The sequence below is a fragment of the Ammospiza nelsoni genome, chromosome 6 (genome assembly GCF_027579445.1).
Source record: "Ammospiza nelsoni isolate bAmmNel1 chromosome 6, bAmmNel1.pri, whole genome shotgun sequence".
Taxonomy (NCBI): Eukaryota; Metazoa; Chordata; class Aves; order Passeriformes; family Passerellidae; genus Ammospiza; species Ammospiza nelsoni.
Window position 1 is genome coordinate 3048607 of NC_080638.1, and position 26062 is coordinate 3074668.

Consider the following 26062-nt stretch of genomic DNA (forward strand, 5'->3'; position numbering starts at 1 on the left):
CAAAGCTCGAGTTTCTGATTTTTAAAAACATCAATCCATTGAAAATACAACAAAGGGGGGAAAGTAATCAGTGTGTTTATTTAAGGTCAGTATTAAAACTGACCTTATTTGCTCCCATAAATTTCCGAACAGCCCTTACCTCTTGGTCCATTGTTGGGTATTTCCGACCTTTGCTTTTCCCCAGGCACTTTGTTTTCCCTCCTTCCAATAACTGGCACCAGAAGCCTTTCTGAGGGTCAAACCTGTGGAGGATCATATATTTTAAAAGACCTTGCTACAGAAACATTTCCTGGCTACTGAGACATCAGTGTTAGCCCAAAATTAATGCTGCACGCATCTCCCTGGATGACTGGAATTCTGAGGACAGAGGGGGCAACCTGTATAAACTCTGGGGATTCATTTTTTCCCACAAATCTGCCTTGGAAGTGTCTAAAGGCAGGAAGTTTTTCCCACTACCTGCACTGGGTAACTTTTGTTGTCCTTGTCCAGCCCACAGGGTGATGTGCAGGTCTCCTGAGGAAGCGCTGCTTGGGTGCTGATGATTTAACCTTCCTGAGGAAGAAGCTGGCTGCTCCCTGTCACTGCATCTCAATACCATTTTCCTTCCTAGGGTGGCATTGTAGCATAAATACTGTCTTAGCAGCCTTATCTGAGCCATGCCATTTGATTGTGGAGTCTGAAATGCAGAGATAGAAGGGGTTTGGATGAGGGCTTGGAAACGGGTTCACTGAGGAACGAACGGCACCATGTGGCGTCGGGTTTGGAATTTACTGCTCTGGGACTGGAAGCAGCCATAAAACATCCAAACACTGCTCATTCCTGCTGCTCAGCAGATGTTTGAGAGGGATGAAAGATAATTGGCTGGAGCACAGAGTTAATTAGTTACACACCACCTTTCTGCCCCTGCCCTGTCCCTACGATACAGATGCAGAAGTGAGTGAATTTCAGGAGAAGGGTGAACCTTCTCCATGGGTTTTTTCTTGCCCAGCCTATTAATGCAGCCTGACCTTTGTTTCCTAAATTGTCTCTGCAGCTGTATCAATTAAAAACAAATAAATCATTGATTAAATGGGTATATTGATGATAGATTCATTTCTGCTTTGGCCTTTCCCATATGCTCCCTGCATGGTGAAGTGCTTTAGCTGCCTTGCATTGATTTCCCAAGAGGAGCAGCAACATCATGTGCTGGGTAAAAGGGAAACTGCAAAACTATGCCCCAAACAATCCTTCTGCCTCAGAAGCAGCTTATTGAACATTATGATGTGCAAATTTGGGAAGGGGAAAAGAGGGTGAGACAGTTCAGGCTGAATTCAACCCTCTGTGTTCAGAAATCACAGAACTCTCAGGGCTTCTGTGAATGTAATTGGGCACAGTGGAGGTATTTATTTAAAAATAGTGATAGCCCTAAGGCTGAAGCTACAGGGGAGCGTTTTAGAGCTGTCAGCAGCAAGCCTTGGAGGCCTGGTTATCTTCCTTTCCCTGCAGAGGAAGCCTGGGGGAGAGGCAGGGTTCTGGGAAGGCACTACCTGATGCCAGAGGCAGGGAATGCCTGGGAGGGCAGAGCCAAGCAATGCCACCATGAGGATCTCTCTCTCACTCTGACAGAATGTAGCAGCCCTCCAAGGGAGAACACTTTCCTAAGCACACTCCTCTCATCCTGTCTTTTCCTCCAGCCCTGCCTCTGTGCCCCTCCGCTCCCCTCCCATGGCTCCCTTCTGCCTGGCTTGATTTCCCTCTCCTGCAGGACTTTAACACAATTACTCAGGGTGATGGACTTGTTGCCCAGTGCTGTTCACAGGCCTGGCTCCTTAGGCTGCTTCCTGACACCTTTAGGAATGTGTGCTGTGCAGTGGTTAGACAGTAATGACTAGGAACAATCCTAGGCAATTTTTTCCCCTTTGACAAGCCCTGCCAGAAAGCAGGTACACACTTTAATGCATTTTCCCCTTCCATCCCAAATCCATGCAGAAGTGAGGGCTTCCACAGCACATTTGCATTCTTGATGCCTCTAAAGAGGGAGTGCATAATTTTATGGATCTGTTTACAATCCATTTTTCCTGTCCAAACCAGTATGAGAGGCCAAATTTCTTCCTGCTGTGCGACTCCATGACTTTAATTTAGTTCCAGCAAGGAAGATGTATGTCTGTGGGTGTGGATTTTAAAAACCCAGCAGAAGGCACTGCAGATGTGCAGTTGTGAGTTGTTCAAGCATCAATAGCTCAGCTCTGTGATCAGACTCCTCCTCCCCTCCACCCTCTTAAGAAACTAGTGACTTAAAAAATTGCATTCTGAAATCCAAAATTCTTTCTCTAGAAAAAGGTTTTGGCAGAGCAACTTCCTTAAGCACTGAAGTCTTACTTTGAACCTGTGATATAAATAAGCTGAACCCTGCCAGGAGAAGAAACATTAAATGGAAATTGCAAGCAGAGAGGAGCAGTGTGGGGCAGCTGCAAAGTCTGTGGTTGTGTTTCCCTCAGCACCAGCCTGCAGGGAAGGTGAAGCAGAGGCTGTGCTGCTTCCCACTCCATGTGCTGGCTCAGGGGCTTGGAAAAGCAGTGCCAGGCTTCCCAGGCCACAAATATCCCAGGGCTGGGGCTGTAAGAGATGATGCTCCTCACACAGGGAGGCTCAGGGCAAAAGCTTCTTACAATTTTCTGCTGGACTACGAGGGGAGAGGGGAATTCAGCCCACTCCCTCCCCTGCAGGAGTCTCAGCTGTACATGGAAATGCAGACAGGAAAATGGGATTGGGGAATGAACGCTTCTCACCCAGCCTCTGCCATCAGGCTCCTTTGGAATGGTGAAGGCAAACTTTCCACACCTGACACTGCAGGCTTCAGCTTCTGGACACTGATGGGAAAGAACCCCAGGCTTCTCCAAGTTATTGTTGTCCTTATGTGTTTGTAATTAGTAATGCAGGGATCCTGGTGGGAGGGCATGTGCCCTGGGACCCCACAGGGCAGATAAGAAAGGGAATACACTCACGTTAGGGCTTCAGAGTAATTGTAGTGAGGAGAGACTCCCAGAAACTTCTGCACTTCATCCATCACAGTAGCAGGGTCACTTCTCAGCTGCTGTCCACAAATAATGAGCAACTGCAGGGGTAAATATGGCACTGATTTGAAAACAGGACTAAGGGTAACCAAAAAATGGCATTATTTCACTTCTGTGACAACCTGGATTTAAATTAGCTTTAAATGACTTTGTACAGTGCAAAAAGCATTCATGTGGATGAACCCCTTTTTAGGTTTGCTTTTTACCTTGTTGAGTTGGATTTGCATAGGTGGGCACCTTGTAACTCTGTGTGTGCACCTTGTTCAAATGCAGGAGTTAAACCTCCCAAGCCAAATCTGACACTCAGATAACTCTGAGAAAAGAGATAAGGAAAGGATGTAAAATATTGTTGAGGTTTACGATGTGTCTGTTGGAAGTCCTGAGGAGAGAAGGCAGCAGCTCCAGGTGAGGGCAGAGGAGGAGCCCAGGGAACAGGGCATGGGATGCTCAGCACCCTCTGCATGCTCAGAGTTTGCCAGGACATCCCCCTCTCCTCTGGAGGAATAAGCTGGGATGAGGTGGGCAAGGAGGAGATGTGGCCTGTTTACTCCCAGGGCAATGCTGCCCTTGCTGCCAGCTCAGCAGCTCTGGGCAGGACTCCTCCCCATTTATCAAAGAGTACAAAGGGCAGAGGAAAGAAAGAAGTAAATGACTGAGATTTCCTCCCTTCTTGTGGAAATGGGATTGACCTGCTTCTCCTCTCTTTAGTACAGCTGAGGCTGGATAAAAAGAAAAATCAGGATTGCAAGAAGACAGAGCTTCTAATTCTTTTTGTTGTTTGGTTTGGTTTTTTTTTCCCCAGGTCCCTGACAAAGTAGGCAATGCTCAGCTCTGCCTCCTTTCAGTACATTCTGTCCCACCCAGGGCAGACTGGGGATCCTTGCTGATGACAGAGCCTTTTCCAGCTTTGCCTGACAGGAGGCACAGACATGAACTGCCATGTGGCCATGTCCTTGGATAAGGAGTGCCCATGCACGTGCTTTGCAGTACTAAAATGTTTGCTTTAGGTTATTTTATTATTTTATTATTATTAGGTTATTTTTACTTCAACAATGGAGGTATTCTTTAGATCTATGCCTTTAGGTAAATTTTTCACGGTGAAGTTATAAAAGACAATGCAATAAAATATCTGAAGGAAGAGGGGCAAAAGAAGGAATCTGTGCTCCAGCTCTAAGAAAGGCCAATTCCATCTGAGGATCAAAGACATGTGAAGCTTTCTATGATGGGGACTGACTAGGGAGCAGGATGAAATTTATATTTCTTAAAAGCCCTGGCACCAGGTGTGACGCCGCGGCTTTCCCGGGGCGTAGGAGCCTCGGGACAGCTTCGGGCCGTGCCAAGGGCGGCCGAGCCGGGCGGGCTCCCTTACCTGGGCGGGCGGGAAGTGCGAGAGCCGCCTGTGGATGTGCAGCGCGTACCAGCCGGGCTCCAGGCAGCGCCGCTGCAGCGCCCGCAGCTCCGGCGGCGCCCGGGGCCCGCCCGCGATCACCTCGTAGAAATCGAACCTCAGGGCGGCGGGGTCCTCGTGGGAGCGCTGGTGCTGCGGGGACGCAGGGAAGGAAATACGTGCAACGGTATGGATGCTGCAGATGAAACCTGAATTCTTAAAAATCTTTAAAATCACTGTTTCACTGCTTTGCCTCGGCAGCTGGAAAGCTGCCAGTGAGACATGACCCGGTACAAGCTGCAGCCCCTGGCCGTGCTTTGCTCCTTGCAGAACTTGCTGGCAGGATCAGAAATGATGTATTTCATGCTGTCCCAGGATTGTTAATCCCAGGCTATTTTAACACTGCATTTAGTGTTTCCTTTATGTGTTTGCCCACGCCATTTAACCAAGCATGATTATATATTTCCCTAAAAATAGAATTTTTAAGTAGTGCAGATTTTGTTATGGAAGGGTGTGGGCTCAGTAAAAGGCAAAGAAGAGCATCCTGGAGTTTCCTGGGGAAAACAACAGGCTTGCTTTTGTTTCCAAGCAGAGAAAAAAGCCAGTGTCTCTAATCACAGCCCTTTTTACCTCCTTGGAAACTTCAGGAGACGCTGGGTGCATCTGAGCACGGTTGCAGGCTGCTGAGCACACGCTGGGGGGAGGGGAGTGGGGCCAGACCTCAGCATCAGGAGCTCTGATTCCCTGGCTGGGCCATGCTCCTCTTCCCTGTGCATGTCCCTGGGCATGGAGCCCTGCTCTCCCTCTGTGCCCTGTCAGCTGTAATTGAGACTGAACTGTTTGATCCCAGCTGGTGGCAGCTCTGTGCTGGGAACTTCCATCATTCCCAACACCAGTGTCACAGGTGCCAGCTGCACAAGGTGGCATCCGGCACCCTCCTGCTTCCACGGGGTGCCAAGGCTGTGCCACAACTCCTATTATTGCCCAAGGACACAGGTTCCCACTGATGCCACCACCATCCCCTGGCAGTGGCCCCACTGTGCATTCCTGGGGCACAGAATTCCATACTTGGTACCAGGAGTAGGCGCGGTCCGACGGGTCAATGAGGATGGTGATGATCTTGGCCTTGGGGATGAGGGAAGCAGCTCTCCTGGGAGCTTCCTCAGAGTGGAAATAGTTGGCACTTTTCTCAAACAGGAGGTCGGTGGTGGTGTTGGAAGGAGTGGGGAAGAATTCCATGTACCTTGGAAGGGAAGAGACTTGTCAGAATGAGCAGCAGCACAACAGGGTCATGGCCCCATGCTTCCCATATCATGGTGGGTGACAAGGTGAATTTTCAGACATAATTCTCAAGAAGCAAAATTGAATTTTTCAGCTCAGCCCAGACTGAAGTAATGGGAATGCATCTTGGCTCTTAGGTGGTGCTGGTAATAGCTAAAGCCCTCATGAAGTCTGGTAATTAGGTTTTTCCTGTGATGGATGGGATTTTTGCTAATAACTTCAGTGTCAAAGGAATATCTTTCACCAGTTTGGAGTGAGTTCAGTTTTAGCTGCAGAAAAAAATTGGGAAAAGCTTCAAAATGTCAACATTTAATGTCAACATTTAAATGTCAAACTGTGTAATGTTAACATTGTTGAAGTACTTCATTTTGGGACTGACACATTTTTGCTTTTGGACGCTTTCAGAATTACAGGATTTGAATTTTGGCTTTGAATGGTCTTTTCCATTTAAAATTGATTGGATGGATCCTTGTGAAGAGATAAACAGAACCTCACTTCATGAAAAGCCACTTTGGAAGGAACAGAGTGTAAGTCAGTGCAGCTACAGCTATGACAAGACAGAGATGTTACTCAGGACAGAACTGCCTCTTGCATTCATTTGTGTGAAAACTCAGAAAATCCTTACTGTAATATCTAAACAAAATTAGGGGCTTGATTAAATGCCCCATCATTACCAATTAGATTCTCTTTCCATCTAATAATAATTCCCAGCATAACAAATTCATCCAGTAATTAAGGGGATGTCACACGCGCTCCTGGAATTGTTCCACTGTGATTTTCCATGCATTAAGAATGAACACCTCCATTTTGTCATTCTCCTTACCAGTCAATTTCCTTGTGGTAGTTGTTGCCATTGAAGAATTGAACTTCCTCAAAAGTTTTTGGGCTGGGGAGATTGCTGATAATGGAAGGGTGCATCAGAAGGAATAAATAAAGGGCTGTTGTACCTATGACAATGAAAAGAGGTGCCATTAGGAAATATTAAAAAAATTAAAAAAGGACCTTTGACTCTATAGAAACTTTTAAAAGCTCTCCTTGTGCTCCTTACCTGTTTTCTGGGGTCCTATCACCAGGAATTTGGGCAGGTGGTCACAAGTTTTGTCTCTGGACCAAATATCCCTGTGTCTCTCATCGTCACACGGGTTCTGAAGGACAAAAGGTGGTGGCGCCCATCACACTGGGAATCTGAAACCTCTGCAGGGTCTGAGTGTTCTGCACTAATGCCAGAGCCCTACACTGAGCAGCAACACCCCACAGTGTGTGTACAGTGGTTTTGAATGACTGAGGACAAGGTTCAGTCATTAGCAGAAAAGAAAAAGAAGGGGGAAAAAAAATTGGAACATTGATTTAATCAAATTTCCATTTGAGGTTCAGATGGAAGCCTCTGGATGGCTTTGAGGCATTACTTTTTGAGCTGTCAGAGTGGTTCTGGATGCATGGGGCTTAGTGCCAATTTTAATTTACGTGAGAATGCAAAAGGGAAGGACAAAATAGAAATGTGGGATATTATTCATCTCCTTATCTTTCTCCTACCTATGAATGCAAAATAAAAACCTGTGAACAAAAGGCCCTGCAGAAGAGGTTGGGACTGGCTGCTCTTCAAAGCAGTTACCATACAGATGCTGCTTTTGCAGAGGTAACAGAGGATACACTTTGCTGGTGAATAAAATTAACTAAATATGATGGAGAAAATAATCAGCTGAACAGAATTGCTGCAGCCCAGTGAAAATATTGTAGATTTATACTTCCTTTGTAGCTGGGCCAAAAATTATAGGGGAAATTTTCTGCACCTTTTTGCAAGTGTAAGCCCTAAATAACTGCACAGGTTTCCTTGGTGCCCTCCTGGATTTAACCCTGTGTAACCTACAAGCTCAGTGTGGCTCACAGTATTCCAGGTAGAAGAGGCAGGTACAGGTAACCATTAGATGACAGTGTTGAACTCACATTCCCACGCTCGAAAAAGGCTTTTTAGAAGAAAAGTTGCTCGTTCCAACGAGGGGATTGCAGCAGGAGGAGGGAAAGGAGGTGCCTTTACCTGCCACAGGGGGTCAGTCTGCTCGGGGAAGAGCTGGAGGTACTTCTGGGCCAGCTGCACGGGGGGCAGCGTCTGCAGCCTCAGGTTCGTGGAGCTCCTGACAAAGCTGGCGAGGTTGGCAAAGGTGTAGAGGCCCAGGCGGTCGTTGGACAGGTGGGTCATGAAAATGCTGATCTGGGGGCAAGAGGAGCCTTTCAGGCGTGGCACACCACAAATCCAATTTGCTGTCCCCCCCTGGTGCTGGCTGGTGTGCCTAGAATAGCCTGGATGTAAGTAAGGGAATAAATTCTGACACAAACACTCCCAGGCTTTGTGAAGGATGGTATCTCAGCTAAGTATCTCTGTCTTCATTTTCTCCTTAAAGCTGATATAACTTCCTGTTATCAGCCTTTATGTGGCCACTGCCTTGTAGATCTCGTGATTTATTTCAGAGGAATAAAGAGAGTTTATAAGAATAAAGTGACAAATGTATTTCCCAGCATTTTCTTTCCACGAGGTGATTAAACACAGTTTTGTGGCTGTTTTACCTGTAGATTGTAATTTTTTACTTTTATGAAGATGGCACCAAACTGAATGTTGTCCCTTGGCTGTTTTAGTCAGTGCAGTGGCCTGAGCTGGGATGGACTGACAGTGAAATGGGATCACAGCTGCAGGCAGATTTGGGGGACTGAAGCAACCTCATTCTGAAGAAATGAGCTGTCAGCAGTGGGGACCTGGCAACAGTGGGGACACCTGGTTCCCAGTAAATGGTTTGCTCTGCACAGAGATAATTGTGTCCAGGTGAGCCTCGTCTGAGATGATTAGGAACGGGAGAAGTTTATAAAGTCACGTGCAGGACAGTGGCTGTGCTTTCTTCTTTTGGAAGCTGCTACAGGAGTCATGTTTAGGTCAGTGCATTTTGAGTTTGTAAATTCAAAATGAATGGAATTGATGTGCTGGAGGGTTTCTGGGTGTGTTTTGAGCGATGCCTTGCCCAACCCAGGCCTGAGGGACAGTGTTTATGCAGCACTCCTTTGGAGCCTGGGCTGTGGGTCAGATATGCTTGAGATAGGCTCTGAAATACCTCTGTGTGTGTCTCAGGAGGGTTTTTAGCAGTGATCCACCTGCAGAAAAGCTTTCCCTCCTGCAGGTTCCTGCTCTGCTGTCCCAGGCTTGTCCCTAGTCCATCAGGGCATGAGAAGCCACCAGCTTCCCAATCTCACCCTCTTGCTGTGTCAAGGTGGTGCTTCTTTAAGCACCAGCCCCCCGTGCTTGGAAATGTGTCCATCAGTTCGTTAAATTATTAACAAGGAGCTTTTTGTGCTCTTCCAAGGGGGAGACAGATGGAGCTTAGGAGAAAGTGTCCCTCATGGCTCCTCTGCAGTGGGATGGCATTCTGCACACTTTATGCCACAAAAGGTAATTTATTCTTCCCTTTTATTCTGCTCTGGGCCTGGGCTAGGCAGAGATTGGAAGATGTACAAGTTGTTTTTTTCTGTGGATTGATTTGGTGGATTCCAGTTCTCGTGCGTTTTATGACCCCAAGTGTTTGACATAAACAGAGTGACTCTTAAAATTGCCCTGAACTTGGTGCATGTCCTTAAGTACTACCCCAGTAACCATAAGGAAGGTAATAAATCATCCTCTTCTCACAAAATAAACCCCAGCCAATGCAAACAGATCCTTGCTAGTTCAACTCCCACAAATGTGCAAAGTTCTTCCTGTAAACTGTTTTAAAGTGCTGAAAAGGAAAACATTTGTAGGGAATGTTGCTGGAGAATATCACCTTGTTTCTGGAGCATTTGTTTGATGAGTGCTAAATGACATTTAATGTTATTGCACCAAATGAAGTATGCAAGTAAATCTGTGTGCTCCTTGTGCTTTGTTTACACTTGAAAATGGATGAGATTGTTTTCAATGTTAAAATGTACTTGTAGGAGAAGAGTATTAGCTTATTCTAGGAGTTTCATTTTGCTGCAAACCAATTTAAAAGATCCAGTTAATCGCTCTTCATGGAGTCAAAAGATCTTGGACACTCTTTTGACTTCTTTTGCTCCAGTGGTCTTTTTGGAAGTGAAAAAGCCCCAGATATGATGCATTATTCATCATATCTGTCTACCTCCAAATCACTGGGGATGAAAGGTGATGGGTTTTAACTGCTCACTTTAGAGCATGGATGATTGCAGATTGTTTGCAAACTAATGGCAGGACCATCGCACCCTCTCACTGTGTGCTTTTTGTCTCTAGGGCTATTTCACATCACTTACATCTAGAATTTAGATATACAGTGTTTTCTCTATATGGAATCTTGTTTTCTCTATATGGAATGTTTGTATATGCAGGCTTGTGTTATAGAAAATGAAACCTACAGTAGTTAGTAGAGAGAAGCAAAGGGCTTTAAAAAAAAGCTATTTGAATAGAAACCAGTGGCTTGAAACTGTATTCTCTACTCAGAGTTTGCGTGCTTGCTCTGGATGCACTGCCCTATTAATTCAGAATAAAGCGCTTTTTTCCTTCTGTAACTGCCAGACTTAGCACAGCTTTACCTAAAAGCACTTGGTTTTGGACAAAGATTAGCCACCTGCCTCTGGAGGGCACAGCTGGAGTGCATCACAATCTCAAGGATGGCAATTCTGTGTTGGGAATAAAAGATTGGCTGATTCCTTTCTGTTGCTATCTGAAACTCTCCCTACCCATCAATCAAGCACTTGCAATGAAAAAATCCATTAGGAAACTTAGGTATAAATGTGTTCCACCTCATCTTCTCAGCCACTCCACAATTAAATAGGATCAATGTTCCCCTTTAGGTCCTTTCCTCCTGCTGCTTGGCCCATTGCTGGAAAGCCCAGGAGCCAGAGTTGGGTGTCATGTGGGAATTCCACTGTTCTGGGAGGAAATGGATGTTTAGTGTCTTTAGCTTTTTTTAAATAAGGTTTGCCAGAAGGGAGGAATTAATGTGTGGATTCTTCTGCAGCTAGGGGGAGGCTGGGAGGGAGAGTTTTGTGTTGACAAAGCACTAATTTTAATAATGACAAATGGCTTCTCTAGAATTCAGCACTATTCATATTCATGACCCTTCTGCTGCTGAAGCAAAATCATTTATATGCCTGAAAATCGCACTTTTTTTTTTTTTTTTTAGTTTTGCTCTCTTTCCACTCTGCATATCTGTTTATAATTTAATACTCTTGACAGGATAATCAAATATTTTCCAAATATAATATCTCTAAAGAAAGCAACAAAGTCAGTGTTTGGACAGAAATATTTTTGTCTTTGATTGAAGGGGAAACAAAAGCATGGAATGGCATTTTATTTCCTGTGCCCATATTCATTACTGTGTCTGCTCTCCACCTTGAGTGCTCCCAGGATGGGAGTTGGAAGCTGCTGTCCAGCAGTGGTGGGAAGTGGCCTTGGGACAGCTGTACAAATGCTGCAGAGCCTCTATGCTCTTTTAAAATTCCCTATTGGAAAAGCAAAATTGGTTCTCATTTACCCAGGAACGCTTTCTGCTTTTCCATTGTTTAGTTGGCAGGATTAAATGAATTCCTCAGTTTTGACAGAACAATCTTGTGCCTTGTTCCTTTCCTTCTGAGAATACAGTTGCTAGGTTTGATATTTTATTTTTTTTCCTGTTATCTCTCCAAGTTTTGCTTCTAAAGTAAAGGCTAAATCATGAGTACATTCCAACACAGCCACCGCTCCCCCGATCATATACATTTGTGACACCTCATGATGTGTGGGGTCCCAGATGAAGAAAACTGGTTGGGAGGTTCTAATCTATTAGTTATATATATTAGTTATATATTGGTTTTTTTCAAAGCCTGAAAGTAGAAAAAAGAGGGGTTTTAGTTTTTTTCCCCTCTCAGCACATGCTTTGAGAGGCTGTGAAAAAAGTAACTACTGCTTCTGATGAATTTGTGCAATTGGTGTGTAGCTGGGTGAGGGTGGAAGATGAATGGAAGTTTTATGGCTGTTCATTTGTCACACTTGTGCAAGCGATCAGCAGCACAGCTAATTGTGGCCAAAACTGCTGCCAGTCACATCTGTGGGCCCCAGGAAGCCTTTGCAGAAGTCTACAGCAATTCAGTTCTCTTGTTGTTTCCATTTTCTAGTGAAATTCATGATACAGGAATTTGTTTTCTTGCCATCTGTGTTTTCTCATTGAAAAGACTTCCCCAGACTATAAACTGTCTCTTAAAAAAGGAAATAAATCTACTCAGTTCAGACTTAAGGACAAACCCAAGTTCAAATTAAGGAAATGAAGCAGATTGCAGGGGTTTTGGATACTGTTGGTTTAGGTCAAGCTGAACATGAGGCAGAGCTGTGGAGGACAAGGGACATGCAGGCAAAAAGAAGCCCAAAGGATGATGACTTTGGATAAGTGCCTATAAATGACAGTTCGTCTGCCATTTCTCTTTAGACATGTGGTAAATGAAAATCTGCTTCTAACTGGGCTTGGAATGATGGGAGGAATGATGTCTCTTATCCCTGACATGACACTCTGTAATCTCCAGGCGGAGGAAGCAAACATTCCCTGGCATTCCCTATGGGCCCCAAATTACAGAACAAGTGTAAATCATTCTGTTTATTCTGAGCACTCCTATAAAAACTAAGAAAGCGTTTTCAACAGGATATTTTCTTTTGAACTGCAAAGAAATGCCTGGCAAGTTACTATAGGCTGGAGATGCAGGAAATTTATCATTTGTTTTTATAGCAGTTCTACTGTCATGTTGCTATCTTAGCAGTTTTCTGACTGCTCTGGGTGATAGAGTGTTCATAAATGACGATTAATTAATCCAGTTTGGTGGCCTACTCTGAGCAAACAAACCTCGGAGTTAATTTAATTCTCCACTCTTGGTTTCAGAGAAAAAAAAAGGCAGCAATTTCAGTTTACTAGAGGATATAATATTCTCAAATCAGCCACTTTCCAATTAATTTGAATGGCAAGCACAGTGAGGAAATTTAGTTCTTGGCCATTTACTTCTATTAAGGATTCATTTTCAATAATCAGAGAGTTCTGAGTCAGCTTGTTTTCACCTGGAAGACTTGCTTCTCTCACTTGAATAAATAATTGCATGTTGTGTGCATGTAGGTATCAGATTCTTTCCCTCTTTCCCCAGTACCCCCTTGTTGACATGCAGTCGTTGGCTGCTATTTCTGCCATCACCCAACTTGCTGGGAAGGAATTCTGGTGAAATATCAAAATGTGTGGAGTGGAGCAGCAGCTTTCATAAAGCAGGAAAATGTCATGAAAGAAGGAAAAGAGATGTGCTATCCTTGAAATGTTTTCCTGATCCTCCGGGTTTCAAGCTAATTAGTTTCTAAATGTGCTGCTGAAGGCTTGAGTTTCCATGGGAAAATATTTCCCTGTAGTAGCTCTGTGCAGCCATGTGGGATGAAAGGGGAAAAATAATGATTTACCACGGCGGGGGAAAAATATTCAGGACCATGAGGAAGGGTTGATTTGTGTGTTTATGAACATTAAGATAAATTCTGATGTAACTTGTTAACAAAACTCCCTTTTAATTTGGTGGAATGAACCTTTCCCTCTTGTCAGGTTGGAGAGGAACACGTGTGTCCCTGTGGGCTGCACCCTGATAACTGCAGCTCCACAAATATTGACATTTTTTATTGGGAGGTGGCCTGCCAGATGTTTTTCTGTCCCCAAAATGTGCTGAGATGTTCAGCTCACAGAGCCCTCAGCAGAACCGCACTGTGAATTACTTTTGGATTGCAGCACATTTCCTACAATGCCCAAGGTTATTTTTTATTCTTTCTATAACTATGCTCAGAGAAACAAAGCAAATAAAAAGAAAAACATTACCAGCACTCAAGATGTTCCATAATAACATTCCCAAATCTCTTGTGGAAGGTATAAATTAACCCCTCTCTGTATTTGTTTTTAATATGCCAAAGCAATAATGTGTGATTCTCCTGTCTCTGTGATGAGAGGGAGCAGGGAACAAGAATAAAGTCTTCCAAGTGTGGCACATGCAGGATGTGGAGAATGCAGATCCAACAGGCTGGGAATGAGCAAAAGCCCTTTAGTCATGGGGAGAGTTTAAAAATGGAAATGCCTTTAAGTGGCCCTCAGAATTAAAAGTGTCCCATGCCACTTCCCAGGGAGTTGGAATAATAATGTACATTATTATGGGCTGCCTGTAGCTTCTGCTGAGGGGAGTTCAAAGTTACCTTTCAATCACAGGTCTGATTTCGCTCTTGACAACCAAATTCCTGTGAATAAAAGCTACTCTTCCTGAAATTCATCTGCCATGTTTCACCTCTGCTTAAAGCTTCTTAGGGGTGTTTGATTGAAGTGGGAAGAGAAGCCTGAAGAGAACCCTTTTTCTGCTGCTTTTCCATTTTTAACCTGATCTGTCAGTTGCAAATATGTGATACTTTGGTGGCTTTATGGGCCAAATGCTGTGCAGGGTGTGCCTGACTCTACATCCTATGTGGTGAGGCAGGTGTAAACCTAGAATAGGGAGGGTTATGCATATAAAAATAGGGAGAAAAATTACTTGTGCCCATTTTGATGGTGGAACTATGGAAAGGAGTCAGTGGGAGATGGAGTAAAAACACCCTGTGAGAGGAAGGGGAAAGGAAGAGTCAGTCCTGATGAATTCCTGTGTAACAGGGAGAGAAAAAAGGGCGCTGCAGGAAAGGTGTGCCAGGATCCTGGGTTATCCAAAAGCTTTTCAAGATGAATGGGTAATGGGAAAACGTGTATCCCATTGGCAAATAAATCCAATTCACTGACTGCTCAACCAAGCCCGTGGGTGTTGCTGCTTCTCCTCAAAGCCCCATACACTCATTTTTGCTGTAGTGCTCGACTGAGGTGCCTTTTGTGCTGTCACTTGCTGGCTTAATAAAAAGCTCTCAGGTTTAAGGAGGTGTTTTTTAGGAGAAATGACTCTCTCTCTGTTGTTCGTGGAGGCAATAATATTTAGGGCTGTATTTATTAGCTTATCTTGGCTGTTAAATGTTTATGGCTGTTGTTTATGGCCTATGGAGCAGGGGAGGAAAGGAAAGAGCAATCAAACAGATAGTGGGAGACCTTGTGGATACTCAAGAGGTGATAAATAGAACAGCTTGTAAAAGCATTAAACATGTCAGGCTCTTCCCGGGAGACTGAATGAAGGGCAGGGTCAGAGAACCCACTCGGTTTTGAGTCTGACATTTGGATGTGGAAAATCTCCCTGAAAACTTCAGCACCAATGGAGCTCCCTAACTTTGCCTATGAGAAACCTGATTTTTTTTTTTTTTTTTTTTTTTTTTCCCTGCTGTTGAAAGCTCTAACGTTTTGGGGACTTTGTTACAAATGGGTTGCCTTTAATTCTGAGTTTTCACAGGTTACATTTGGAAGCAGAGAGGGATTTGCTCTGTTCATCCCATTTGCTCTCTCCACCTCCTGTTCTGTGTTTGGTCATGATAGCAGATGATGAGAGCCTGGGAAAATAGCACAGCTTCCACACCAAATTCCCTTTCCAAAAAAAAAAAGCAGGCACCTTAAAGCAGGCTGGTTCTACTGCTCGTTTCTCTATGGAGTGTGGCAAAACCAGAAGTGCCTGGAGAATTGATGGGAAGAGGTTTAAAAGAAAACCAATGTGGCACAGCACTGGTGAAATAAACAGTGAGGGAGGGAGATTGTAAGAACATATTCTGTGAGAAGAAAAAGTTATTCTAAAGCACAATTAGCTAAGCAAATAACCAGCGGTAGAATTTTTAAAAGGCTGAAAATAACTGAAATGTTGAACTCCTTTGAAATGCCATAAGCTTTCTTTTTTCATCTTATATAACCCAATGAAGCAAATGTTAGAAAGATATCTCAAAGCACTGCAAAAAGTTGTAAAGAATTGAGAAGTTTAGGAAGAGAAAAAAATCACATGATGCTGTTCAACGTGGTTTTAAACAGAAAATAAATTTTTGCAAGTTTCAAGCTGACTTTGCCTCTGCTGCTGGAGCTGTGGGATGCTGCACACCTGCAGAAAACCTAAATATTATTTTCATAATGCTGATCAGAACCAGAGAATTTTCTAGCATATTTACATAGCTGGGTAGTGTTACTTTCCCATTAAGGACATGGTGATTTTCTTTTAAGATGCTCTTTGATATTGCACTCCTGTCTTTGAAGATACATCATGAGCAGCAATGTACTTTTTGGAGTATTAATGTGTTTTCTTGGCTTAAGATCTACCTATACTTAATAGAAATACTTATGCTGTTACAAGAATCATAGTGTTGGGACAAGTTTTATTTTGCTATCAAAATAAGATTGGGCACAAAACCAGTTTTATAAAGCTTTTTTACATTTTGGTTGGTTGTAGCTTTAGATGTAATTTTTCCCTCTTCCCTTATTTCTAGTGAGTGTGGTGGTTTTGCTGCTCTCTTTTCACTGCTACTGTGCAAGTGCTGATGCTACAGCTTTTGGGAGGTCTGTCCTAATTAAGATTTAGTGACTGACTGGGTTTTGATGTTTGTCAAACCACATAGTAAAAAACATCAAAGATGATTATAACTTAACTCTGGTTGAAAAGTCAGCTTTGGTCTGGCAAGGGAGATAAGAAACTTTAAACTGAAATTTTTCTTACTTGTATCAAATAGTAAAGCAAAAGTCCAAGAAGATAATATTTAATTTTCTGCCCCAAACTGTATTTGCATTTCTTATTTGTACATACATCTGAAGCTCCTTGTTATTGCTCTTAGCCTCCACATGAAGGAAACCCTTCAGAGGGGAGCTGGATTGATACCTTTGAAAGAGTTTGGCTATTTGGGTTTATTTCAAGGCCAGTCTGTTTGCTGAGCCTTCCCCACTAACTTCAATGAGCTTTGCTTTGAAGTGTTTATGCAAAGAGTAAGTACCCCAGACTGCAGACTTGAGCAGCCTGCTGCCTTAGCTGGATCCTGGAAAGGTCTGCCTGGGATTCTTGTAACCCTCATTAAAACTCCAAGGAAGCTGGTTTGATTTCTGTCTGTCTTGGTGGAATTTATCCCTCCTCTGCCTACTACTAAATCATCTCTGCCAGACATGACTCATCTTTAGGATTCATAAATTAGACAGTGAAAATATCTCTCTGAGCCACAGAGTATTTAGCAGAAGCCATTTTAAAATATTCCATCAGAAGATCCCCTTGACAATCTCTCTGCAAACTTTATTTCAATGCAGTGTCCCTTGGGCACTTTCTAATTTAATCATCTGTGTGATATTGCTTCATGGAAGCACAAACATTTTTGGTATTTGAGCTTAATAGGTATTTGTAATATATTTGCTGAAATTGCTAACCATGATCTGAGGAAGGGATGGAGTTTGTATATATCTTTTGAAAAACTGTTTAATCAAAAGTTGTTCATGGCAGTTTTTTCAAATACCACCATCAATATCTAGGGCGCTCTCAAGTTATTGGGACACAGATTGGCTGAGGAATTTGGGCTGTTCTAAGCATTGTTTGTGGGGTTAGGAGTTGTACATGCTCTGCTGCAGGCTGCTGCACTGCCCAAATCTGAGGAAATCTTCACCTCCGTGAGAAATGCACAGGTATTCATCCAAGGATGATAAAGCTCAGTGTGAATTCCAAGCTACAGTTCAGGAAAGCATGGGAAGAAAAGCCAGCCTGAGAGAACTGCAGGTAGCGGGGAGGCAGGATAAAGAAGAAGGATCTGTTTTATTCTCAAGTGAGGTGTCATGTGTATGGTATAGAAAAATTCCTGATAGAAAAGTTCCATTTCTCTAAGACCACTGAATCCCACTCGGACACCAACTTACTTACCCAGCCAAATGTTCACTCACCAGCATCTAACTGTATAGCACCAAAAATCTATTTGTAGGTGTCTAAATAAAAGTGACCTGGATTTGAGTCAGCTCTACCTGAAGTTGCTTTAGCTCTGCAGAGGAGTCAATGAGTACTGGAGTTTAAACTCACTGAAAATGAGGCCACCTGGAAAGACAGGGACATTCATCTTGTGCCTGGTGCAGCTTGTTTGGGTGCAATGGGAAGGAGGGAGGACAATGTCAAGAAAAAAGAATCAATACATGGGGGGGTTGGCTCTTTCGCTTGCTCCTTGCACCTCTAGGCCCCTGTCTTAAATGGTACCAGGCATTTTTTTAGCAGCTCAAAACCTGTTTTTAGGAGCTGGTGATGGAGGAATGGTATCAGGCCTGAGTCCTGGGGTTTCCATCGAGCTATATGAGGAGCGCCTGAGGAGCTAAGAAAAAAAGAAAAAAAATGAACAAGATCAGTTTTTTCTACCCTCACAGGTTAGTTTCAGCTTCACACATGTCTCTCAGGGGGACCTGGCTTCAGGCTGGGAAACAATAAGGAGCTGGAATTAATGCATTTCCCAGGAAATTGTTGCAGGTACAGTTGTAGCTGGAAATTGGCAGAAGACACTTTTCTCCTTTGTTCTTAAACTGCTTGTTATATCTGAGCAAGTGGTCCTGGCTTTGATTTCCCAACCTGATCTCCTTCCCTTTCCCCCTCCTTCCTGCCAGCCAGCACATCCAAAAACAGCACAAGAAGGTACCTACGGGGTTCAGGAGAATGGTGAGGAACAGTTCCCCTCCTCGGATACTTTTGTCCAGCTCCTGAGGACCACCAGGATATTCCTTGTAAAAAATAGTGTGAGTGAAAAGGCCACAGGTCTGTCGAGGGAGCACCTGGGAACAGAAGAACAGCAGCTTATTCAGGTATTGTAGTGCCATAATCAACCTGGGGAAGGACTTTGATTTCCCTTAATTCAATATTTTATATAGTTTTACTCAATTAAAACAACAACCAAAACCTGCATTTGTAGAGCATTTGGGTACATGTGTAAAAATACTGCTGATCTTGAGTCTGTTCCAGCAGTAATTGGACTCTGCAGGAATTTGCTTTTGAGCCACTCCCTCTGCCTTGTTTAGGGGATCACAAATTGCACTTGGTATGCACAGGCAATATTCAGAGCAGCTTTTGGGACTTGAAACCATCCCTTGGAATATTTGTCAGTTCACTTTAGAACACCCAGCTTGGTAGGACAGGCCAAAGGGCTTGCTAAGTTTTCCTGTCCTCTGTGCACTTTTAAGTGCATGGGAGGAGACTTCTCTCCCCTGGGCGAGGGGTGTAAGAGTCAGGCAGGTGTCCCAGTCCTGCCTCTGGGAATTTCAGGAGCAGAGCTGAAACTTCAGCTTTGCAGAAGTGCTGGAGGAGATTACTTACACCTGTTCATCTTCCCAGGTGATGGGTTTCTAATCCTTTCATGCATAAAGATGAAGCAGAGCTGGGAACAGAGGTCTTAGGCCATTTAATGATTTCACAGAGTGCAGCCACAACTCGGCTGGTAGCGATGGGGCCACGAGCACATTTAGTTTCTGAGGAATACTTCTACAGTTGCCTGAGTCTGTGTGACTTTTGTCCCCCTCTTTTAAACTGCCTAACAAATGCACTCTTTGGGCATCCTTACAGCTGCTGGATCCTGGGGAATTTTAAGGAATGTTAAGGATGCTGGCAGAGGCGAGGCCTCCAGTAAGAGCAGCCCCCTCTGGAGTCCCTGCAGTAGTATTGCTATGAACATGGAAATGCAGTGTACCATGATGCCATTGTGGATGAAGCCCCGTCTGTACCGTGCAGGTTTCAGGTGTGGGTACTCCTCTGTGCTGGAGACACGGATGTGCCACACCTTCTTCCAGGCCTCGTAGAGCTGCACGTGCACCGGGTACACCCCCGAGTGGTGCGGGGCCACCGCGTAGCCCATGCCCGTGGGGATGCCGTGCTCCTGCAGGGTAGGGCACCACAGGGATGGACACGTTAGGGACACACAGAACACCCTCCCACGTCATCATTCAAAGCTGTGTTCCTGCACGCTGTGGCACTGGAGAAGCTGCTGTCCCTAGACAGACTTGTACCTACTCTAGCACGAGCTGGAAGTAACTGGAATTACAGTTGGGTGACTGCAGTGAGGAAGGAGTAATCCTTCTGGATTATGTTCCATTGCTGTTGCATGGAATAGATTTGCCTCCTGATCCATTACATATTGCACATATTTTGCCTTGTTCTTTTTAAAGGTAATCTAGTGAACCACTGCTGCTTATTTACTCAGCTAGTAAACAGACGGAAAAAAATGTTGCAGTGACATATATGGGGTTTTGTTTCCTAGTTCTGGCATAGGAGAAAGATTCCTTCCTAGTTTTATAAGTAAATATTCCTCATATCTTCTGAATCTCCTGATTTTTTCCATGGTGTTAGAGTATAGCAAAAAATAGCTTGGACTACTTTTACATTTTATCAATATTTATATTTAGCTCAATTCCTCTATGGAAATATATGAGTGTTCATCATATAATCTATAGGTTATCTTGCAAATTTCCTCCAAAGACACAAATTCATCTTGCTCCCAGTACTACCAGACACGTCAGCCCTTTTCTACTCCTTTAAAACTGATCTGCAGAGAGAAATGGCTAAAATATGAGATGATTATTTTATGGGGGGTTTTTTGTCCTTCCTTTTGCCCACATTATCCATTGATTACTTTAATTCCAGGAACAGCAGGTTCTGCTGAGCATCCTCAAGTACTTAACAAAGAAAGGGTTTTGATTCATTGGCAAAAATGAGGTTAAATCTGTAGGGAACGCTAATTCCTACATTACATAATGCAACCACTTTAAATGATCCACTCCTTATAGTAAAGACCTCCGGTTACAGACCAATCCTGTAAAAGAGAAACCCAAACTCTCTATTTTGTCATTTACTGAGGACATAAAGTAATTTCAGTTTGTTAACGCTGTTACCTACTTGAGAGGCATGAGTCAGTTTAAGGGTGGAATGAGGGATAGCTCTATAATGACAGATGGTAAATCACCCTGTTCTCTATTTAAATTTTTTTTTTTTTTTTTTGCCATGGACATGTAAAAAGGAAAAAGCTGTATCAAAAGATTTCTTTGAATCTGGCCATTTATTGCCATGCCTGGGAGGTCTGTGATGCTCAGACTGTGAAACTGTTAACCTGAATATCCTGTCTCAGCTTTCATGGACAAACCTTCACAAAATGTGGGGTAGGGAGTACACAGAAACCGAGATGTAAGGCAAATGTGTCCTGGGGTTGACAATGAACACTGCTCCGGATGACTTATCCCAAAGTAGGGATCTGGATGAATATGTGTAAGATCCTGTTTATCTCCTGGCTGTTTGATGCTGGAATTGCCATGGCAACAGAATGCTGAAATGGTGATCTGCCATTCACAAATCAAATCAGGCAGTTTTTCAGGAGTTCTCAACATAAAACACAAGTTAGTCTCTGAATAAAACCTGCTCACTGCATAGCTCATCACACAAATACATCCGATAGCCAATATGGAGTTAAGAAGAAACAACTATCAAATAATTCTGTTTTCTTTGGGCAGTTCTATTTGCAGTTTACCTGGGAAGATTAAATACTGTGTGTCCCCTTTTAATGATTTTCTGATTTTTTGTTATTAAACTTATTTTGGGAGTGAAAACTCATGTGTTAAAGGAGGCGTATACTGGGGTGTCAAGATATGAGAAATACTGAGTATTTTTCTTGTGTATTCTAAGGAGCAATTGCCTGATTTTTGCCTTGAAAATGTACATTGGGTTTTTTGTTTTCAAAATTTGTGCTTGTTGGTTTAGTTTGGAATGTAGGTATGATTTGCCATTGTTAGAGAAAATAAGAATGCTAACTTTTAATTTAATAAATTTTATGTCTACTGTAGGTCTTTGCACACAGTCAGTCAAGGTGCAGGTGTGAAGGCTTTTATTAGATGCAAAAGCTAAATTCAACCTCAGCTAAGTTTGCACAACCTTTTGGCTTTGTCTGATAGCAGGTGATGCAGCAAATGAGCATTTCAGAACAAAATAAGGTGAGGCAGAATAAATCTGATCCTGCTGCACAGGATGATTTTATCCTCTATTCACAGCCCATTTTTAGAGGCAGTGGGCAGCTCTCCTTCCCCACATGAAGTACAGATATTAATAATGGGCCAAATGAGGCTCTTTTCATCACATGTAGATGCTTTAGCCTTGACTGTGTGGTCACTGAGCCCTCCCATTGTTGGGATTTAATTGGTGTATTAAAAGCTCCTGCTGTACTTGTGGTTTGAGCAGCTCAAGAGGTGAAGGCAGAGGAAGTGCTAATGTGCATCTGCAGTTGGCTGTAAGCAGGAGGTGGGAGCCAAGGAGTGCTGCTAGACAGGTCCTCAATTGATTTGTTTAGTTCTACATCTTTGTTTCTCCTTCCTGTCAGCTCCCAGCTGCCTCGTGGAGCCAGTGACAGTTTTTGCCCTGTCTCTGCTGTGCTTTGGGCTTTGTACTCACAAATGAGCACAGAAGATAATCACTGAGCAAACAAACCAGGGATGGAATAAAGAGCTACAGGCTTTGGATTAGATACATTCTACTTGTTTTTGTCAGCTAAGGATGTACAAAGGGGGAGAAGGAATATCTTGTTATTGATGGCAGGGAAAGCTTGGTTTGTTTTATTTTTGGAATATATGCTATCAGAGATTTCCCCTTGAGTAATTTTTTTGCCTCTCTGTGTATCCATTGCATTGCCTATAAACAAGGAGAATAGTACTTGAGGAATTATCAGTTTGTAAAATTTAATCTGAGATTTTGTTCATTAATGTTTTTAATGGATTTTGGGATTCTCTGATAGAGAAAAACCCCAAACCACAAAACATGATCAACTCAAACCCAACTGATAATCAAAATAATTTTAATTTCCCACTTCCTTAGGTAGGCTCTGGAACACACCATCCATATTTTCATAAATAGGATGACATTGGGATAGCAAAGCTTTGGGTAGCCTGTAACTTTAGCACAGTTAAAACCTCTGCCTCTTGCTCCTCTGGGGCTGAAGATCTCATGCTTGATGAGAGATTTGGCTGTGAGGACTTTGGGAATGGGGCTATGCATGGTGCAGCTGTAGGGCCATCACTCAGGTACAATTGGATAAGGATTTTGCCAGGCAAATTTCCCCTGCTGCCTACCAGATCCAGAGCAATGGGACAATGACATTTATTGCAGGATGTGAGCAAGTTTCTTCCTCTCACCACGGAGGTAGTGGAAATGATAAATATCTCAGGGATGCATGGAACAATTTGGAGGGCTCTGGGTGAAGGCAGCCTCCTGGTTCACATGCAATGTGCGTGGAAGGGAATCCTTGAAGGCAGATGCACAGAGGTGTCCATATCTGCACTGAGATCAAGGCAATTAGATACCTAATTAGCAATTAGTTCTGTGTGTAAAAAGCTGTTTAGGTACCTGATTTCTATCTGTGTGCTGACAGGGCTATTTGAGGCAGGCTGCAATTGTAAGCTCCATTTTACAGAGCTTTGTTAGGAGGTGTGGATAAAGCCATGTGAAACAGAGCCAAGGCTTTTATCTACCAGCCAGAGGAGACAAAAGGTCACAATAAACAGAACTTTTGGGTGTTATTTGGCATCTTCAGCAACCTTGAGTATTGTTCTTGGATATAATGGTGTGCTCTCCCTTCCAGAAAACCTTGTTACCTCCTTAGCCATGTTTTAAAAAAGTGAACAAAGAAATAGCACCTTAGGTGAAGAATTAATGTGATCACACTTCCAAATAATTACTGCAGCTTTTCTTGCAGAAGCTGACACAAAGTGTCACCTGTATGTACAGCCAAAACAGGAGGTAGGGAGATATGGTCAATAAATGAGAAATGCAGGAGAAAATGGCACCAGCATCAAGCTGTGTTCTCCTGAGTATAATGCAGTGGACAACAGACAAAACACATGTAACATCAAGCAAATTTTCCAAGTATTGTTCCAGATGTCTAATTTAAATTTGGATCCACCTTGGACATCAGAGACTAATGGGAAGAGGTTTGCTTTAACTTGAAGGGCTTAGAGAAGTGCAGCTGCAGAACAGGGAATTTGTTTCTCATGATGCTGAGGATGAGACAGCCAGGGAGGAATGAAACCACTCTGAAGTCATGGCTGGGACCTCTCTGATAGCTATCAGGGAGGCTGTCATAGAGGGAAGATGAATTTCTCCCACAAGGGAGAATTTCAGAGGAAGCCTTTTGAAAAGAAATGTTCTCATAAGTAAATGGTACAGCTCATATAGATTCAAGATACAACCCCTGTTGAAATGTTAGCAGGAAATAAAAGTGTAATAACAGCAGCTTTTCACTGACATCAGCTCCTTATTTATAGGCACCCTAAGGAGTCTCTACCCTTCAGGACACAGGCTTTATCTTTCTGGAGTGGAAGTTACAAACAGATTCCATTACCAGCTCTGTTTTCAGGCCATGCTATAGATTTTACTCCCAAAGGTGGCTCGACCTGGGTGACTCCATGCTTCCTGAAAATACTAGAATTTCTCCAGAGGTTTAAAGATGAAGGGGTTGTGTATTTTTGAGATATGGATTATTTAAAAAATTACTCTTGCATTTCAAGTCTCAGCTCTGTTTGTGTCTCTGGGCCAGGCTACACCAAAGGCATGAACAGGCTGTGCCAGGAAGGCTGACAGGGAAGCAGGAGTGTAGAAAGCAAAGGAAGCCATCCTGCCAAGCAGGAGATGGGAAGGGAGGCAAGTCTGGCATAACAAGTAAACAGTTAAGCCATTTTAAATTAATTTTCTTTAAAGGTTGGTTGGAAAGTATTTCCATAAACAAGGGAATAAATTGCTTCCAAGTGCTTGTTCAGGCATTTGCCTCTGCCTTTTTCCTGATGTGCCTTGGCTCATGTGAGGGTTGGGAGGCAGGGGCTTGGCCTTTGGAAGCTGGGAAGGGTTGGGGAGCTGCTGTTCCCAAAGCAGCTGAGAAAGCCCCACTGTGTCCCTCAGGTCCTGTGAGCAGCTCTGGTTGCTTGGCATTTCTGTGCCTCACCAAAGACCACACAGTGTCTTTCCAAAGCCAGCATTTATGGATTTCAGGTTCTCTTTGCCATGTGCAATAAGCCAGCAGAATTATCCTGAAAAGGCTGTAAATAGTACAAGTACTGTGAGGTCTGGGCAAGGGGGAGGGTGGCTCATGGAAGTTCAGAGCACAAATGAGGAAAAGGGAAGCACAATTATCTGTCAATATCAGCAAGAGGTTAGCTGTATTCAATGACCTGCATTTTCCAAGCAGGTCATTTAAAAAGACACAGTGAAACCCAGAAGCTTCACTTGTCAGCATCAAGATTTGTCCCAAACCACACACCAGGTTTAGAGTTCACTGCCGCTTCCTCCCTGCCTTACTGAGTATTTTGCAGCAGAGTTTGCCAAGCTGATAACCTGTGTACAAAGTGCTGCCTAAAGCTGTTTAGGCCAGCTGCTGTCTGCTGTGTTTGCACTGATTCTGATCCCCATGGTCCTGCCAGGATATTGGGGCAGGGCTGCTCCCTCTGCAGAGAGCCTGTGTCAGTGGGAAAGGCCAAGACAAAATTCAGTTTTAGTCACAAACAGGCTGGGTTTGGGATGAGTTTCTAACCTCACTCATGCCTCTGTTTGCATGCCTGAGTAAATTATAGGTATTGTATAGACAAGCATGAAACCAGTGGGGAAGGCATGGCCACGGTAGTGAAGGCATCCCAGTAAATCTCTTGGGAACTCTTCCTCACCATTGCAAACTCTTTGTTGAGGATCATCTGCTCCACCAGGGAGGACTCGTTGTGGAAGTGGTGTGGCTGCATGTGACTCCACATGTGGGGAAACCACCAGAATTCATCCACAGATCTCAGCAGCAGGTCATCACCCTCATCCTCCTCCTCAGTCCCTGCAGAGGGAAGAAAGGAACAAAAAAGTTACTAGAAAGCAAAAAAGGCCCATAATTGCTTTTTAAACACAGAAGAGTCTGCCAAAAACCCTGGTGTCCTTGGCTTGTCTCACTGTGTTCCTATTATGTTTACTAACTATGGGAATATTAAATATAAACAGTAGGACTTTCTTTTTAATATATAATGATCTTCAAAACCACCCCCTCCCCATTTTCTCTATTTACTTTATTTTAATGCCACACTATCTTTTTATCCCCATAACCTGGCAGATGGATTTAATATGACAAAACAGTGCCAGGAATATTAATGCTGTTTTCCAGGTCTTTTGAAAGCTGGACAAATGATGATGTTTGGTATTAAAGAAAAGGTATCAGTTATTTTTCATTTTGTCCCGATAATAATGTCACTGTTAAATACCAAGTACACTCCATAAAGGCAACATATGGATAAAAATGAAATCTTATCAAAGCTTCCCCTCTATCCTCCTTGTAACTACCCCTTTATTAGCCTTGGTTAATTGAAATCTGATCATTTCTGGTAAAGTGTGAAACAAGTTTTAAAATACAACTAGGTGGAAAGCATGAAGCTGTAATGGCAAAGGCTTCCAAATATTTCTT

The 26062-nt window shown here is 43.4% G+C and overlaps 1 protein-coding gene across 1 annotated transcript in view; it reads right to left on the reverse strand.

Annotated features, from left to right (window-relative positions):
• LOC132074212 (bifunctional heparan sulfate N-deacetylase/N-sulfotransferase 4-like) overlaps positions 1-26062 on the reverse strand; it is a 48534-nt gene that overhangs the window by 787 nt on the left and 21685 nt on the right. Inside the window, exons 3-12 of the mRNA XM_059473842.1 lie at positions 25290-25444; positions 19295-19480; positions 18258-18386; positions 7757-7930; positions 6770-6866; positions 6545-6668; positions 5509-5683; positions 4423-4593; positions 2985-3094; positions 140-242 (exon numbers count right to left, since the gene is read on the reverse strand). Coding sequence (XP_059329825.1) covers positions 140-242; positions 2985-3094; positions 4423-4593; positions 5509-5683; positions 6545-6668; positions 6770-6866; positions 7757-7930; positions 18258-18386; positions 19295-19480; positions 25290-25444 — 1424 coding nt within the window. The remainder of the gene's footprint in view (positions 1-139; positions 243-2984; positions 3095-4422; positions 4594-5508; positions 5684-6544; positions 6669-6769; positions 6867-7756; positions 7931-18257; positions 18387-19294; positions 19481-25289; positions 25445-26062) is intronic.